General features: G+C 37.4%; 1 protein-coding gene across 1 annotated transcript in view; it reads right to left on the bottom strand.

Annotated features, from left to right (window-relative positions):
- NKAIN3 (sodium/potassium transporting ATPase interacting 3) overlaps positions 1-16284 on the bottom strand; it is a 534628-nt gene that overhangs the window by 250505 nt on the left and 267839 nt on the right. The window contains exon 3 of the mRNA XM_042254246.2: positions 11286-11366. Within this exon, the coding sequence (XP_042110180.1) occupies positions 11286-11366 (81 nt within the window). The remainder of the gene's footprint in view (positions 1-11285; positions 11367-16284) is intronic.

Below are 16284 nucleotides of genomic sequence, written 5' to 3'. Positions count from 1 at the left end.
TGGCATTTTCCTGTATCTTGGCATGGCTTGCTCCTGTCTGCCACTTGGGCCTCTAAACTCCATCTTCCCATGAAGTCACCCTCTTTCCCTTATTCTGCCTTTTCTTTTTTTTTCTCTTGCTAGCATTTAACACAGGATATCACATCATGGATTTATTTGGTTACATATTATGTCTCTTTCACTACAATAAAAGCTTCATAAGAGCAGGTCCTTTTCATCCCCCAGTTGTATTATCAGCACCTACAATAATACCTGGCACAGAGAAGATGCTCAATGAATTTGTTGCATTAAAATATCTGACTCCAATGCTGAGAAAAGAAAATACTTAAGACAATTGGAACTTCTTTTAAAGAAAATTCCTTAAAAAGATTATCTCTTGAAAAACATGTAGAAAATGAACATTTCCCAGTAAGCATTACATCTCTGGCCCATTTATACCAGCACTATTTCCTGCCTTACATGACTGGCAAAGTGTTTTGATGACTGCTGTCATGTTTTGTAAAAACCCTTTAGCTACTTGAAGGAAAACACAAAATAAGTGCAGAGTAATAATAAACCACCTCTCTGTTTGGTACTCATAGTAATGTACATGAGGCTTTTGATGATTTAGTGAAAAATAAACTAGGGGGTTTCTAAAGGTAAAGGAATAGATCAAGTCAAAATCATCACAGTCTGATCCAAGCGGCAGGGGGCCTTAGTGAGTAAACCCACCTTGATTTAAACCTTGGAAATTCATGTCCTGATGTCTTTCAACAAGGTGATAGCCTTCTACATTCAAGGCATTCTGCTAGCTGCTACCATTATCATACTCCAATCTAATCTTTAGTCAAACAGATAAAACCTTGATTTTATTGTCTGCAACAGAGCTATCTCTTAATAAGTGAATATTTTCTCCCTTCTGAAAGTATAAGTAAATATATATATATATATATATATATATATATATATATATGGACAGAGGAGTCTAGAAGACTACAAAGACTGCAAACTATGGGTTGCAAAGAGTTGGACATGACTGCAGCAACTGAGCACACACACACATACACACATCACACTAAAATACTGTAGACAAAGAATGAACAAGGAAACTGTGTGATTTAAACAGTCACCCAAAGCCAAGATGGTGTAAGTAATTAAAAGCTTACATGTGTTTGCCAGGAGTGTTTTTCTATTGCCTTATGTGTCAAGACAGTAGGTCTGCCGAGCCAAGGAAGAGCTGTGTTAGTCTTTAATGTAATATTTTAGAAGCTGTCCATTCACGTGAACTTTAATTTTATTGATTTTTTTAAATTAAGAAAAAAAGCTCTCTGGGTAAAGCCAGAGTTGTGGCTTAATATTAATATTTGTTGTTGTTCAGTTGCTCATTTGTGTCCAACTCACTGCAACCCCATGGACTACAGCATGCCAGGCTTCCCTGTCCTTTACCATCTCCCAGAGTTTGCTCAAACTCATGTCTATTGAGTGGATGATATCACCCACCATCTCATCCTCTGTCACCCCCTCCTCCTCCTGCCCTCAATCTTTGCCAGCGTCAGGGTCTTTCCAATGAGTTGAAATGATAAATTTCTAGAACTGTATATTTTGCTTTTAATATCTGATATGGGAGATAAAAATTAGTTTATCAAAAGGTCATCTTGTTTTCTCCTCTTGGGAAAAACATGGGGGAAATGATTAAAGAAAACACAAAAGCTTCCATTAATTTGTAAAGAAGTTTATAAATCTCATCAGAGGGGCAAATAGAGAAAAAGTTTAAGGCAGAGGAAAGAAGGTATTTGTCTTAGTTTTCAGATTGATTTCATTACTAACAACGACACACATAAAGACTCACCTTGTCTCTTGTCTGGTAAACTAAACTCATTTAAAATATATAGTTACTGTTGGCATCTATGATTTCAAAAGAAGAGTTATGATTACAGCTCTGATTTGCGACATTTAAGCCTGCTAGGAATTCCTGGAGAAGTTGATAACATAAATACTGGGAATAAATTTAAAGGTATAACAAAAGAACATTTTTTGGGTAGAGTTCCGAAGATGATCAATCCTAGGCTATACTTTGTCATATTTCAATTATGAGACGCTATACTTGATGCGTATTCTTCCTATAGAAGTCACCCCCAGGATACTTTATGGTATCAAATTCCACCAAGTGCTAAGCCTTCCTTCATTTTACTTTTTTACAAATTCAAATATGAAGAAATAATCATTACTGACTCAATTCCAAAAGGGAAAAGAAGTGGAAAGAAATTACACTAATAAAAATGGGATTTCCCTTTAATCAGCTTCTTATGAAGAAGAGCAAAGTAAACTTCCGATGCAGGATGAAAGTGATCACACCCCCAGGGTAGCACAGGACTAAAGAAATATACGGCCGATGACTTCCTCCTCTGAGAAACAAAGCCCATCACCATGCTCTCTCAGGGACAAGTGCATTAGAGCACTGAGTGATGCAAAGATGCTTAATGGTCCCAGGGCAGGTGCATCGCCCTTTCTGACAGCACTCATTTGCATATGCACGTTTAATCCCAGCAGGAGGTGTGCATTCAGGAGTCCCCCAGGACAGAAATACAGACGCTCTCAGGTAAAAGCCGTTCTTCATAAACTTTATAACCTCATTCCAAAACTCCAGTTGTCAGTGAACAGCTTTCCAGATTGACATCTTAAATCAAGAAAATGTCACACGTGTACAGTAACTGGCCTAATCTTTTCTGTAAATTGCTGCCTGTGGTTTTCAAAAACATAGTAAATTGCTGGCAATTGACAATGTGTCTCCCTGCATGGCTAACTTCACTTCTGCACAGTTAACAAATCAGTCTTAAATTATTCATCAGATCACCCAATGTCTAGGCTCTTCTGACTGCCATTGATTTCAGGGACCAGTAGCCTGCATGCCTTTTATGCTAAAGTGAAATGCACACCATGTTCTGGGCATATAAAATTAATTGCATGTAGGAAATAACAACTATCCTCTGTCTCAGGATCTCACTTAAGGGTGAGGGCAGCTTACTGCACAATCAGAGCTGCTGCTGTTCTCTGCTGCCTCAAAGCAGGACAGAACCTTGTCGCACACTAATACTTAAAATAGCCTTAATGCCCCTGATAATTCAAATACATGGAGGCAGTGTTTTCTCTATTAATTCCACAATTAAGGACAAGTGCAAAATGATAAACTATATGTACAAGCTAAAACACGGATGGTCCATGCAGAAATGATGCCATCAAACCACTGCATTTTTGTTCTAGAAAAAGGGTCAAATCAACTCTCCAGACATGTTGACCAAATTGAATTTTGGTTGCTAAAATGAGTGTGAGGATAGAGTGCTTGTTCTGAAAGGACTCTAACTCAATGCCATTTTTCTTTTGGCAGCACACAGAGGATTTTGCTGGAAGCATGTTTGTCCTTCTTTGAAATACTTTTTGAATCACTGACTGGCTCTAAGTTAAACAGTGCAGTTGTGCAAGGAAATAGCCTCATATTTGAGGATCATATTTGTCTGTTTAGGGCTTCCCTGATGGCTCAGTGGGTAAAGAATCTACCGGCAATGCGGGAGACACAGGAGACTCTTGTTCGATCCCTGGGTCAGGAAGATTCCCTGGAGTAGGAAATGGCAACCCACTCCAGTATTCTTGTCTGGAGAATCCCATGGACTGAGGAGCCTGGTGGGCTACAGTCTAAAGGGCCAAAAAGAATCCAATACGGCTAAGAAGCTAAACACGCAGTACATATGCTACAGTCTGTAAACCATTCATTCATTTTGTCTGTTGATGCTCAGGAAAATTAACTCCAGGCCATCTCAAAAGGATATCCAGCATTCTGGTATTTTCTCCCAGCTGTGCCTAAACAGACCATTTTCAGGCCACTGGTAGTCAGGTATTACCTGAAAGCTCCCTTGTGGTCCTTACATGACCACTTCTAAAGGTAGTGACCTTGGCTCTGATTCATGTAACCCTATAGAGTTCTCTCTCCTATATATGCTGGCCAGAGGAGAGTCTGGGAAAAGAGTACAGGATGGAGGTGGGTGGAGTGACAAAAACTCATTATAGGAAGTTGAAAACAAATAGCAGCTCAAAGCACTTTTCTCTCCAATGGTAGGTCAGTAACAGCATTTGTGTCTATGAAGGTCAGCATGGTATTTGTTCTTTCCAGAGGGTGTACAGTCCTCATGCCATCTTCCTTAGGAAAGCTTATCTGATCCTGGTGATACTGTGTTCCTTGTTCTATGGTATCAGAGTCCTTTTCAATTCATTATCCTAATACTGGTTACATTTTCTTGCTATTATGCATTTAATTTCCTATGGTAAGAACATTTTATGAGGCAGAAATAGGATGGAGCCCTAGTGCCTGGCACAACGCTTTGGACCAAATAAATGCTTAGTAAAACTGTCTGTACAATTATACATGATTTGTTGGGTATTTTTTTTTTACCTGCATATTTCAAGTCCTCCCAAAGTGGCTTAAACACATTTTCTAATCTGAAGGAAGTCTGTGTGGGAAATTCAGGGCTAAAATCTCCATGGAGTTAGGGTCCCAGGCTCCTTTTTTCTTTGTACTCAATTATTCTCATGCATGGCTGATATCCCTAAGGTTACCTCATGGTCTAAGATGGCTGGCACCTCTGTGGTAGCAGAATAGGGGCCCTCAAAGAAGTTTATGTCCTAATTCTCAGAGCCTGTGAGTATGGTACCTGATATAATTGACGTGGGGCTTCCCTGGTGACTCAGAGAGTAAAGAATCTGCTTGTAATGCAGGAGACCCGAGTTTGATCCCTGGGTTGGGAAGATCCTCTGGAGGAGGAAATGGCAACCCACTCCAGTATTCTTGCCTGGAGAATCCCATGGATAGAGGAGCCTTGTGGACTACAGTCCAAAGGATCGCATAGAGTCAGACGCAACTGAAGCGGCTTAGCATGCACGCAGGGAAGAATTAGTCAGTGTGGAGACCATGACATCAGCAGGGGCCATTACCAGTGACTGGAATAGACTAAGGCTGGCATGAGGTCAGGATCTCTGCACACTTCATCATCAGCTCAAGGTCGGCTCTAGAAGCTGACTATGTCCTCTCTTTTCTCCCTGAGGAGTGGAGTCAAGGGAAGGGAAGAGGGAGAGGTGACCAAGGCCTTAGGCATGTCAGCTTTACTGAGCGGAGAACAGGTCTGAAGCAGACAGGAGACTAATTTTCCATGACCATACTTGTAATACAGAATCTGTTACCCAACGTAATAAGCAATGGGAATAGGGTAAGAGACAGAACAGTTGGGAGATGGTTTATTCAAAGAAGCACAGCCATTTCATGACTATAATCCACTGAGCTGAGATAATAGCCCAGTTATTCAATTATATTTGCACAGGCTTTGTTCAGTAACTCTTACTCTGCAGCAATAAACAGAGCCTCTCTTGATCAAATAATATATCCATCTGTTCTTTTGACAAAATATTTGAACTTCTACAGAAAGGTACAAGGTTATCACACAAACCTGTGATTAAAAACTCCAAACACCACCCAGGCTGCAGCAATTACTTAGTTATTGCGGTTTCTATACGTCATTGGACTATAACATAGCGGCAAATTGGATTTTTTGAGCAAAGGGTTTCAAAATGTTTGTATTTGATGAAATCTATGAAAATATAATACTGAGTTTAGATGTGCTTATAATTTTCTTTACTGTGGAAAAGAAGCTACGGGGGAAACAATTATCTTAACACACAAAGAATGCCAAAGATGTTATTTTCAGAAGTTATGTTTATTTAGACCCATACCAAGGGAAAAAGTATAGTTTAAGTCCATTGGAATAAGAAATGCATAACTATATTTATACTGCCTTGCTACTTTTTAAAAAAATATAAAATAATTGCATCACTTAGGGAAAGGACTGTATAGGAAACAAAAAATAAACATTTGCAAGTTTTGGGGCTTCATTTTGATTTAATGCCCAGAAGCAGATTGTGATGGTTCTTTCTTTATACATTTTTAATAACTGGATAGATGTTCACCGCCACCTCAATTGTCCCTTTCTGCATTAATATTACGAACAAAAATATTCTTTCAGGACATCATGATAAGTATATACCAGTATATTAGTTCAGAACCTGAAATAGTTTGTTATTCTAGTAAATTGAAAGTTTATGCATTTTTCAAAGATTCTTATTGGTATAGATATGCTATTCATCTCACGAAACAGTAAAATATCATTCTTATAGTTTCAAATGTAGGTATAATTTTGCCATGTTTCTTGGATGCTATTCCTATATCATTTACTGATATAATATTATTCTCAAATAAAGATATTTTGTATCCTAGCTTCAGTCTTCCATAAACATCACATTTCAAGATTCTTTTTGAAAAAATGTTCAAGGAGGAAGAAATTCAAAGGAAAAGATAAATGTAAGTTTAATACTCATTACTAGATTCAGTAAGTTGCATTTATTTAAAGAAAGATATATACTATGTCTTTAGGGGCTTGCCAGCTGTCTCAGTGGTAAAGAGGCTATCTGCCAATACAGGAGCTGAAAGTTTGATCCCTGGGTTGGGAAGATCCCCTGGAGGAGGACATGGCAACCCATTCCAGTATTCTTGCCTGGGAAATTCCATGGACAGAGGATTCCGTCAGGGTACAGTCCGTGGGGTGGCAAAGAGTCAGACATGACTGAGTGACTGAGCATGCCCGCACATGTACTCTGTATCACTGATTTTGTTTGAAACTGCCCACAGAAAAACAATTCTTTAGAGACATAAAAATATTTAGAATGCTTATTAATGGAGGGGCTGTATGCAGCTGAAGGGGAGAGACAGTTCTGTTTCCTACGCAATAACTTGTACATGGAGCTCTGAACTGTCTAAAAGTTTCCTACTTGAACGTGCCTGACCAAACCAAAGTTAGTGGAAGGATTCATCCTTGAAGGAAAGTGAATCTTGATGAAGAGAGAGATTTTTCTCAGTTAGTATAGAGGAACAATTCAGGCTGGGTAATAAGAATGAACCTTGAAAAAGAAGGATGATGTCATTGACCCTGCCAGACTGCTCTGGTGAAATATTCGACTGAAGAATCTCACGAGAGAAGAGAACCCTTGTGAGTGAATGGTGACGATTTAAGTCAAAAAAGGACAAGAAAGTGCTATTATTGCCATTTGGAGAAATGGCTTAAATTTCTTTAAGAATCAAAATATCCACAAATCAGGTACTATGGAAAACATGCAGCCATTAAGACAGGACACAGAGAAACAAATGTAGGTAGTTTTTCTTTTATGTGAAGGCCATGTGAACACAGGTACAGAGGTGGTATCAGGGAGGGTTAATCTGTTTCCCTTTCAGGCTTCTTCCTAAGTTTTAGGAGACTCTTGATCAAAGCTCATAGTTAATAAAAGTCTTCAGAGAATTTCTTCATATTCATTTTTTACATCTAGATTATGCTCATGCACAGTAGCACAGTCAGAATTCTAGGAAAATGTAACACACTGAAAATTCTCTAGGATCGGTAATGAGTAAGTTACATACATTTTTTCAGGAAATGGCAGTTAGAAGAAATACTAACCTAAAGTTTCTACAATTTGGAGTAATCGAAAAGATGCCTTAAGGCATCAGTTTAATTTTGGAGGGATTAAACACAAATACAACAAATACAACTTATCTTTCAGTATCTTCAAATGTAACAAATGAGTTGGGTTTTCATATTTGCATTCTGAATGGGTGCCTAGGAAGAAAAAAATGATTTCAAGTCTTGCGACTTCCAAAGAAGCAGCAATAACTTATTAATTGTACCCTTGGTGATCTTAAAGTACAGCATGAAAAACTGCCTTGGAGACTCCAAAGACGCATAAAGTTCCTCCCAGGGGGAGCAGGAGAGACAGCAGCAGAATCTAGCTACAGAAGTATTTCAAAAATGCTATTTACAAGTTGAAGGAAAGGGTTTAATTAATCGTATTACAGCTGCGAAGTTAATATGCAGATCTGAGGTCCTAGCACAAGGGACTGTTACATACTTTTTAAACAAGTCACTCAATCCTACATATTCCCCTTTAACAGCTCTTGCATAGTAATAAATATATGTCCCACAGGTTTGCAGAATGAGGACTGAGATGTCTGTTAATTTCTCACTAATAAGAAAGATGATGATGTTGATGGCAATTATAAAGAACCATTTTTACTGAAACCTCACAATATTCCAAGATCCTTTCTAAGTTCTTTGTATGAATTACAAACAATTTCAACAACGTGGCATGCTGTAGCCCATGGGGTCACAAAGAGTCAGACACGACCTAGCGATTAAACAACAACAACAATAAAATTAATGCTGTGGTTTTTCCTCATTTTGCAGAAAAGGAAACTGAGATTTCAGTAGATTATAAAAGTACAGGCACTTTTGGTCACCTACCCACAGTCATCCCCAATCTCACCATACAGGCACACATTTCCTAAAACAGCACATTCATTTCCTTCAAGTTATCGAATCCAGGGAGAATGTCCAGGGAGACCCTCAGGACCACAGGGACAAAAGCATGATGCCAAGCAAAAGGAAATCTAAAGGTTGTGATCAACAGTCCCCATAAGAGGCCAGAGGTATGATCACCCATGGTCAGCGAGTACACTGTTAGTTTACAAGAATGGTTCAGTAGTGCCTGTCATTGGAATAACACCCAAATCCATAAAGGTGTTGTGGAAATTAAGCTGAATCTGATGTTTGGAGAAAGATTCATCACTTTTACAATGGACATTTTAGCCAAAAATCAAAGTAGAGTGAGGCTTTTATTAATCTGTCCAAGTATATAATTCCAAGAAATGACTTCATGAACTAGAAGGAGAGGGAGGACTCTGGAGAGTTAGTATATAAAGACGCACATGTGAACAAGGATTATTTTATGAAATGGCGTACAACCTGGGAAAATGGCAGAGGGGCCGGGGTTTATCAAGGGTCCTTAATGCTGCTCTATTTTTCAGAATAGATTCCTGACAGACTGGAATTGAGACTCACCTGTGGCTAGCCAGGGAGCAATTACCAAGCTTGGAAACAGGAAGCAGAAAGAGATCAACAGAAAACGTTTAGGTCTTTTGGAATCGTCTATCTTTTTAATGATCTAGAATACTTGGTGGGCTGCTTAATGGCATTTGCCTGGGTCATAAAATGAGTAACTGGGACCTTACACCCACATTTTTAACTCTGAACCCAAAGAAATGAGGGGCAAAAAAGCCTTGATGTTTTTCAAGGATTTATATTGAAATTCATGTGAAATTCACATTCACATCATTCACATCCATGTTAGAAAGCCAGTTACAAGAAACAGTTCACAAAGGTCATCTTGGGCAGTAGAGAGAAATCAACTTTTGTGGGAAAAAGATACTATTATTTTAATTTAAATTTTTTTAAAAAAATCACATCATATTTGACGCCTACCTGAGTTTCTATTTGGTAACAATGCTCAACACTAAACAAACACTGATTACTATCATTATTGGTGATGCTGGTCCTGTTTTTATATTTCACAGAGACTTTTGGGATTCAGCGATTTACCTAAGGGCCCATGGTTTATAACTGCTACAGACAAGATTTGAATGAAAGACTTATGATTTGAAATTTAGTCTTTTTCAACATATTATGATGCCAGTTCCATAGAACAAATTTCCTATGGTCTAATTTATTCCAAACCAGTTAACAGAGAAGAAAATAAAAGATGATTTCCATCCAGTGAAATAAAAACATGATTTAAACTGACCATTCAAATCAAGAAACAGAAAATGTTATGGGTAGAAAAATGCTATGCTTAACTTATTATTCACAATTATTTTATTCACAATATTTGCATTTTTAAATTACTGTATAATCTGCATGTTACAGATGATAACTGAGCACTGATTTAAGTCCTTTTTTCTGTCTTTGAAATTAGTGGTGAAATGCAATTAATAGCACAAATACTAAAGGTAGATGTTGGTGCATTTCTATGTAACTCAGTTTTAGGAATGTCATTTCTGGTTCCTGAATACATTTGCCAATGTAAGAAAATGATGACAAGTTCTAATTATAAAATTATTATAGTGTAGAACAATCAACTCTGAAGGTTCTAGAGAAAACCCTTCAGGGATCTTTGCTCTTAGCTACATCAAAAATTCTTTATTACCCTATGGACTTCAATGGAGCCTAACAATTCTAAAAGTCTCTGTGCTGGTCAAGGCAAATGTTTCTAAGATCTAAACCACAAATGCTACTTAAAGAAAATCTGACATTATTATGCAACAATAGAATAAGTTGGCACAGAGATAGTTGAAAACAAGAAACCTAGAAAAATAGGTTAAAACTTTCTTATTCTTTTTGTAATTATACTGTTAAGTTTCTTCTCTATGATTTCAAATGACAACTGCACTGGTTTATGAGAAAAATACGTAAGAAACATAACGAGAAGTTTAACCTAAGGTGCTCTTCCATTTGGGTGGTAATCAAAAGCTGGTTCTGCAACAGTCATAATGAAAATTGTGTGCTTTGCTGACATGAGTTCTAGACAGACAGAAATAACATTTGTATCATGTTGCATAAAGACAAGTCTGATCAGGATTCACAGAGTTAACACACTGATGTACATAGTTGTTAGTAAACATATGCTCCCTCTAAATATAATGAGGATTTCCTTCTCTGTCAAACTTTTTTCTTAGAATTGATATTCAAGCAAAGATGGCAACTTGCTATTCATATCTGCTACATTTTGGTCAATCCCTTTCCCCACTTTAAACACAAGAATGTTTAAAGCCATTTTTTCACTTAACATTTGGGGCTTGTGGTCACTGGGATGAGAGGCTTTTTAAAACTGGACATGAGTCTGTACTGGAAGCTGAGTCCCACTGCAGCTTAGCAAACTAAATTATAAAGCTATTGTTTTGGAGTTTCATTGTTATTAACATGCTTCCAAGGTCATTCTTTCCTAAATGATATCCAAACTCTTTTTTGAATAGTATTCCATTTGTAACATTGTTTTGGTTATTATATATACTTAGTATTCCATTTGCAATGCTGCTTAGGTTACTGTATATTGCATATTTATTAGTATGCCATTTGTAAAGTTGCTCTGATTACTATATATACTTAGTATTCCATTTGTAATGCTGCTTAAGTTACTGTGTATGTGCATATATATTAGTATTCCATTTTTAATGTTATTTAGATTGTTACATATACTTAGTATTTCATTTGTAATATATGTACACTGTAAAGATGTATATATATTAGTATTCCATTTGTAATGTTACTTAGATTATTTATTAAGTGTACTCTTTTTAAAAGCGTACTTTAAAACCATCATGAACTTACCTTAGAGAGCCCACCTACTTCCAAATAGAAGCAGATAATAAACACATTCCAGGTGACCCAGAGGGCAGTCCATACTGTATACTGGAAAGAAAGGGTAGGGAGGGGAGAGAAAAAGAAGAAAAATGTGGAGATGAAAGGAATGTATATTCAATAAGTCGATAATAAAAATGTCAATAAATCTGTCTTCTGGGATGAAACAGGGCATGCTCAGAAGAGTGCCCCTTATGGGGTCCCCTAAGATTCTAGAAATTAAAAATCCAATAGTTTCCACTGCTTTCAGTAGATGTCAATAAAACTAGATTTATTTTGAAAGTGCTTTGCTGGCTTGCAGATGCAAGTGAAATCCAAGTGCTGATTTGATTTCTGTTTTCTGAGTACTAACTTTTCCAAGGATACAATTATGCAAATTTTCTGTGGGCTATCTAGTCAGCTAGTCAGTCATGTTCAACTTTTTATGACCCCACGGACTGTAGCCCACCAGGATCTGTTCATGGGGTTCTCCAGGGAAGAATACTGGAGCGGGCTGCCATTCCCTCCTCCAGGGGATCTTCCAATCCAGGGATCAAACCTGGGTCTCCCTCATTACAGGCAGATTCTTTACCACCTTAGTGATCAAGGAAGCCCATCTAATCAGCTAGCTAGCTTTGAGTTACAATATTAAATCATCACGGTCTTAGGAATATTAGTCAAAACCCTTCACTTCCATATCACTGAATGAGAATCATGTGGAAAAATGGATATGTGGAGTAAAATTAACCAACTTTCAACTGTTGGACTATTTTATTGAATGGAATGTATGCCCCTAATATAACGATAGGCTATAACATGAGCATGTAAAATATTTTTTGAAAGCATAGAAATTAATAACTAGGATTGCTGCTGCTGCTGCTAAGTCGTTTCAGTCCGAGCGTGCAACCCCTTAGATGGCAGCCCACCAGGCTCCCCCGTCCCTAGGATTCTCCAGGCAAGAACACTGGAGTGGGTTGCCATTTCCTTCTCCAATGCATGAAAGTGAAAAGTGAAAGTGAAGTTGCTCAGTCGTGTCCGACTCTTAGCGACCCCATGGACTATAGCCTACCAGGCTCCTCCGTCCATGGGATTTTCCAGGCAAGAGCACTAGAGTGGGGTGCCATTGCCATCTCCAAATAACTAGGATTAAGGATGAGCAAATAAGCAACATATTTCCATAATGGGAAAATACCTTCCAATTACATCCCCAAACTCTCTAAACATGCCAGCCTTATTGATTAATTGGTTTTATGAATGTATTATGTATTAGGAAATGCCTTTCTCAAGAGTATTAGTCAGACTGAATTAAGGTAACCTCAGATCAAGACTCATCAAAGGAGATGGTCTTAGGGTTCAGTTCATCCAGTCACTTTCTTTTTCTTTTCTTAATTTTTTATTTTTAATTGGAGGATAATTGCTTTACAATGTTGTGTTGATTTCTGCTGTACAACAACGTGACTCAGCTGTAAGTATACATATATCCCCTCCCTCCTTAGCCTCCCTCTCACTCACCACCATCCTGCCCTTCTAGGTCATCACAGAGCACGGAGCTGAGCTCCCTGCGTCATACAGCAGCTTCACATTAGCTGTTCACACATGGCAGTGCAGGCATGTCAATGCTCCTCTCTCACTTCGTCCCACCCTCTTCTTCCCCGCTGTGTTCACAAGTCTGTTCTCTTCATCTGCATCTTTATTCCTGCCCTGTGTATAGGTTCATCTGTACCATTCTTCCAGATTTCGTATACACGCATTGATATATGATATTTGTTTTTCTCTTTCTGCATCCAGTCACTTTCTCAAGCAGACAAAGACACTAAGGTCTGGAAAACTGACATATAGGACAGCTTGAATGAGGAAGGAATTTGCCACAGCAGCACAATGAATACACCAAGTACAATGGGTTGCTCACTCATTTTACTTTACCACAAAAATCTATGAAATCTTAAATAGACATACTAATTCAAGTATTGCTCTTTACTGTTAAATCGTGATAAATAGTGAAATAACTTATTGTTAATATTAAACTAAGTACTAAAATGATTTATTAATATCAGTTTCTTCTATGCTCTGCCAAATAATAGGCTCATGAATTTTAAACACTATAAAACAGCCATATCCTTACTAGAAACCTTATCAGAAGCTTTTAAATTTTTTTCTAAAATTCAATTTACATTTTTAGCTTTATCATTTATGATTTTTAAAGAGTAATACATTTATAATAATGAGTTAAGTCTCCAAAATCACTAGAACTATAGAGGAGTTGGAAAATATGCCAAAAAGTTAACATCAGTTAAAATGTACATTGAGGTTTTTGGTATTTGCAGATACTGTTGATCTGCTGATATTTTCTGTTAAAGAGTCTTCCAGTGTGAGTGGGTAGTAGATGTTTTCTTAAAAATGCACCAAATGCATTGAAATGCACTTTTCTGATCCACAAAATATTCTTGTGAAAACTTAAAATAGCTAACCTACATCCTCAATGTATGCTTTTTGCAAACTGATAAAGTCATAAAACCACAACAAATTTTTAAAGATGTTACTAATAAGATGGCACCTGGTATTGGACAGTTTTCATTCTACATAAGTCTAATTATGGAGATAATGAGTAAAAGAGCAGTGCAGACCACTAAGTCATGAGGAAAAATCTAGGGACAAAGGTTAAGGGGAGGAGATAAAATAAAGCAGGACTAAAGTAAGAAAATGAAACAAATTAACTGCAAAACCACATAGTTCTTAATTATTAGGACTGCAAACCTACACCCCAAGTATTCTTTTAGAAAAGTAAATCAACTCAGAGTTACAGAAAATGCATATTGAGGCAAATCTATTTAAAGTCAAAGCACAAACTTCATGACAGAAGTGTATTCTGATACATCACAAGTTGTACTATTGATATCACTTCTGAACATTCAAAGATAAATTGATCAGGCTGAGTACTATAGATTCCAACTGTCAGCTCTGAAATTCCTAACAATAACAACAGTTATTACTGAGCTGCCTTCTATTGTTCCTTTCTAAGAACTTTACATAGATTAAGTCATTCAGTCATCACACTAAGACCAAGGTAGAGAGGTAATCATTTGATCATGTAGTTAGTGTCAGACTTGGGACAGGCACTCTGGCAAGAGCTGGAGTGCTCAGGCATCATGACTCCAGAGCTGGAGTGCTTAGACATCACATGACTCCAGAGCTTGAGTGCTTAGACATCAAATGATAAGCTTCATTTGAAAAAATTTTAGGAAAAGGACTACAGGTTAATTTGCAAGTTAACACTTTCCCAAATTTTCCATTTTATCAAATGATCAATTCACCAATTTTTCAAAAATGTACTTCATTCATATGTATTTTATAACCAGTTACATTTTTGAAATGATTTCTTTTTTATTTTGCTATTAATGTGTCATGCATTATATAGACATCGGGATTTTTAAAAGTAATATTGTAAGTTTCTTTATTCTAATACATTGGCCTGTTGAGAACAAAGAATATCTATGTGGTTGAATTTTGGATTGCTTTGAGATGGAAGCTTCATACCTCAGTGTGCACCGGAGACCCAAATCTGTACACAGGGGAAAAAGGAAGGATAACACAGCCAAAGGAATTTTGCTGAGGTAGAAAGTATCAGGACAACATATGGTATAAGGTACTGGCTATCCTCCTTGTCATCTTTTTGATGAGGACTAATTTCTTTTTAGGATTTCCCTGGTGGCTCAGTGGTAAAAGAATCTGCCTGCTAATGGAGACACAGGTTTGATCCCTGGTCCCAGAAGATCCCTTGGAGAAAGAAATTGTAATCCACTACAGTATTCTTGCCTGGAAATCTCATGGACAGAGGAGCCTGGTGGGCTAGAGTCCATGGGGTTGCAAAGAGTAGGTCACAATTTAGTGACTGAACAACAACAAACTTATTTATGCAATTGAACCTAGAATTTTTAAAAAAGAGATACATTCCATTTTAAACAAATATCTTTTGGTCACCATGGAGTATGCCTACAAACTCAGACAGTCACGCAGATATACCTGTAGTATAGAAGACGTAACTTCTCAAAGTAAAGAAACATTCACTCTGCATAATCATTTATCCATCTATTTACCCATCATCTCTATATAATCTATCAACTATTTATCTATCCTACTTTGCTTATGTTCAGTACACCTACTTTAAATCCTAATTTAATTAGGACAGTGCCTATAAAGATGAAAAACCATTTATGTTGTTCTATGTGGCTTCCAGGATATTGCATAGTTTTATGAGGATATTTCAGCATTTTTTAATTGAAATGAACTTTAGAAGTCTCCTAGTATATTTTTTTTCTCATTGAGCAATTAGTCTATAACTCAGACTACTTTATTTTTTACTTCCCAAGCTTGTTTTTCATTTACCAAGAAGACCATTCATTAATTCATTCACATGTGTATCAATTAGATATAGTAGTATACACAATTGGAGAAGGCATGGCATCCCACTCCAGTACTCTTGCCTGGAAAATCCCATGGACGGAGGAGCCTGGTGGGCTGCAGTCCGTGGGGTCGCTAAGAGTCGGACATGAATGAGCGACTTCACTTTCACTTTTCACTTTCATGCATTGGAGAAGGAAATGGTAACCCACTCCAGTGTTCTTGCCTGGAGAATCCCAGGGATGGGGGACCCGGTGGGCTGCCATCTATGGGGTTGCACACAGTCAGACACGACTGAAGCAACTTAACAGCAGCAGCAGCAGTATATACAATATGTTATGCTTATTTTTTTTAAAAAGGATCTGTTTCTTGCTCAGTTATTGTTCTAACAGTTTTTGGAGTTTAGTATTCATGTCCAAGGAGATTTAAATCTGAGACCATTGGATATGAACCTAATACTCTTAATTGCCATTCTGAACAGTAACTCTGGGGGAAGATTTATGATGACATAGTAGGGATATTTCCTTGTGTACAGAGTGCATGTGTGTTCAGTCGTGTCTGACTCTTTGTGACCCTTTGGACTGTATATAGC

The sequence above is a fragment of the Ovis aries genome, chromosome 9 (assembly GCF_016772045.2).
Source record: "Ovis aries strain OAR_USU_Benz2616 breed Rambouillet chromosome 9, ARS-UI_Ramb_v3.0, whole genome shotgun sequence".
Classification (NCBI taxonomy): Eukaryota; Metazoa; Chordata; class Mammalia; order Artiodactyla; family Bovidae; genus Ovis; species Ovis aries.
The sequence above is the reverse complement of the archived record's forward strand: the minus strand, read 5'-3'. Positions and strand labels throughout refer to the sequence as shown.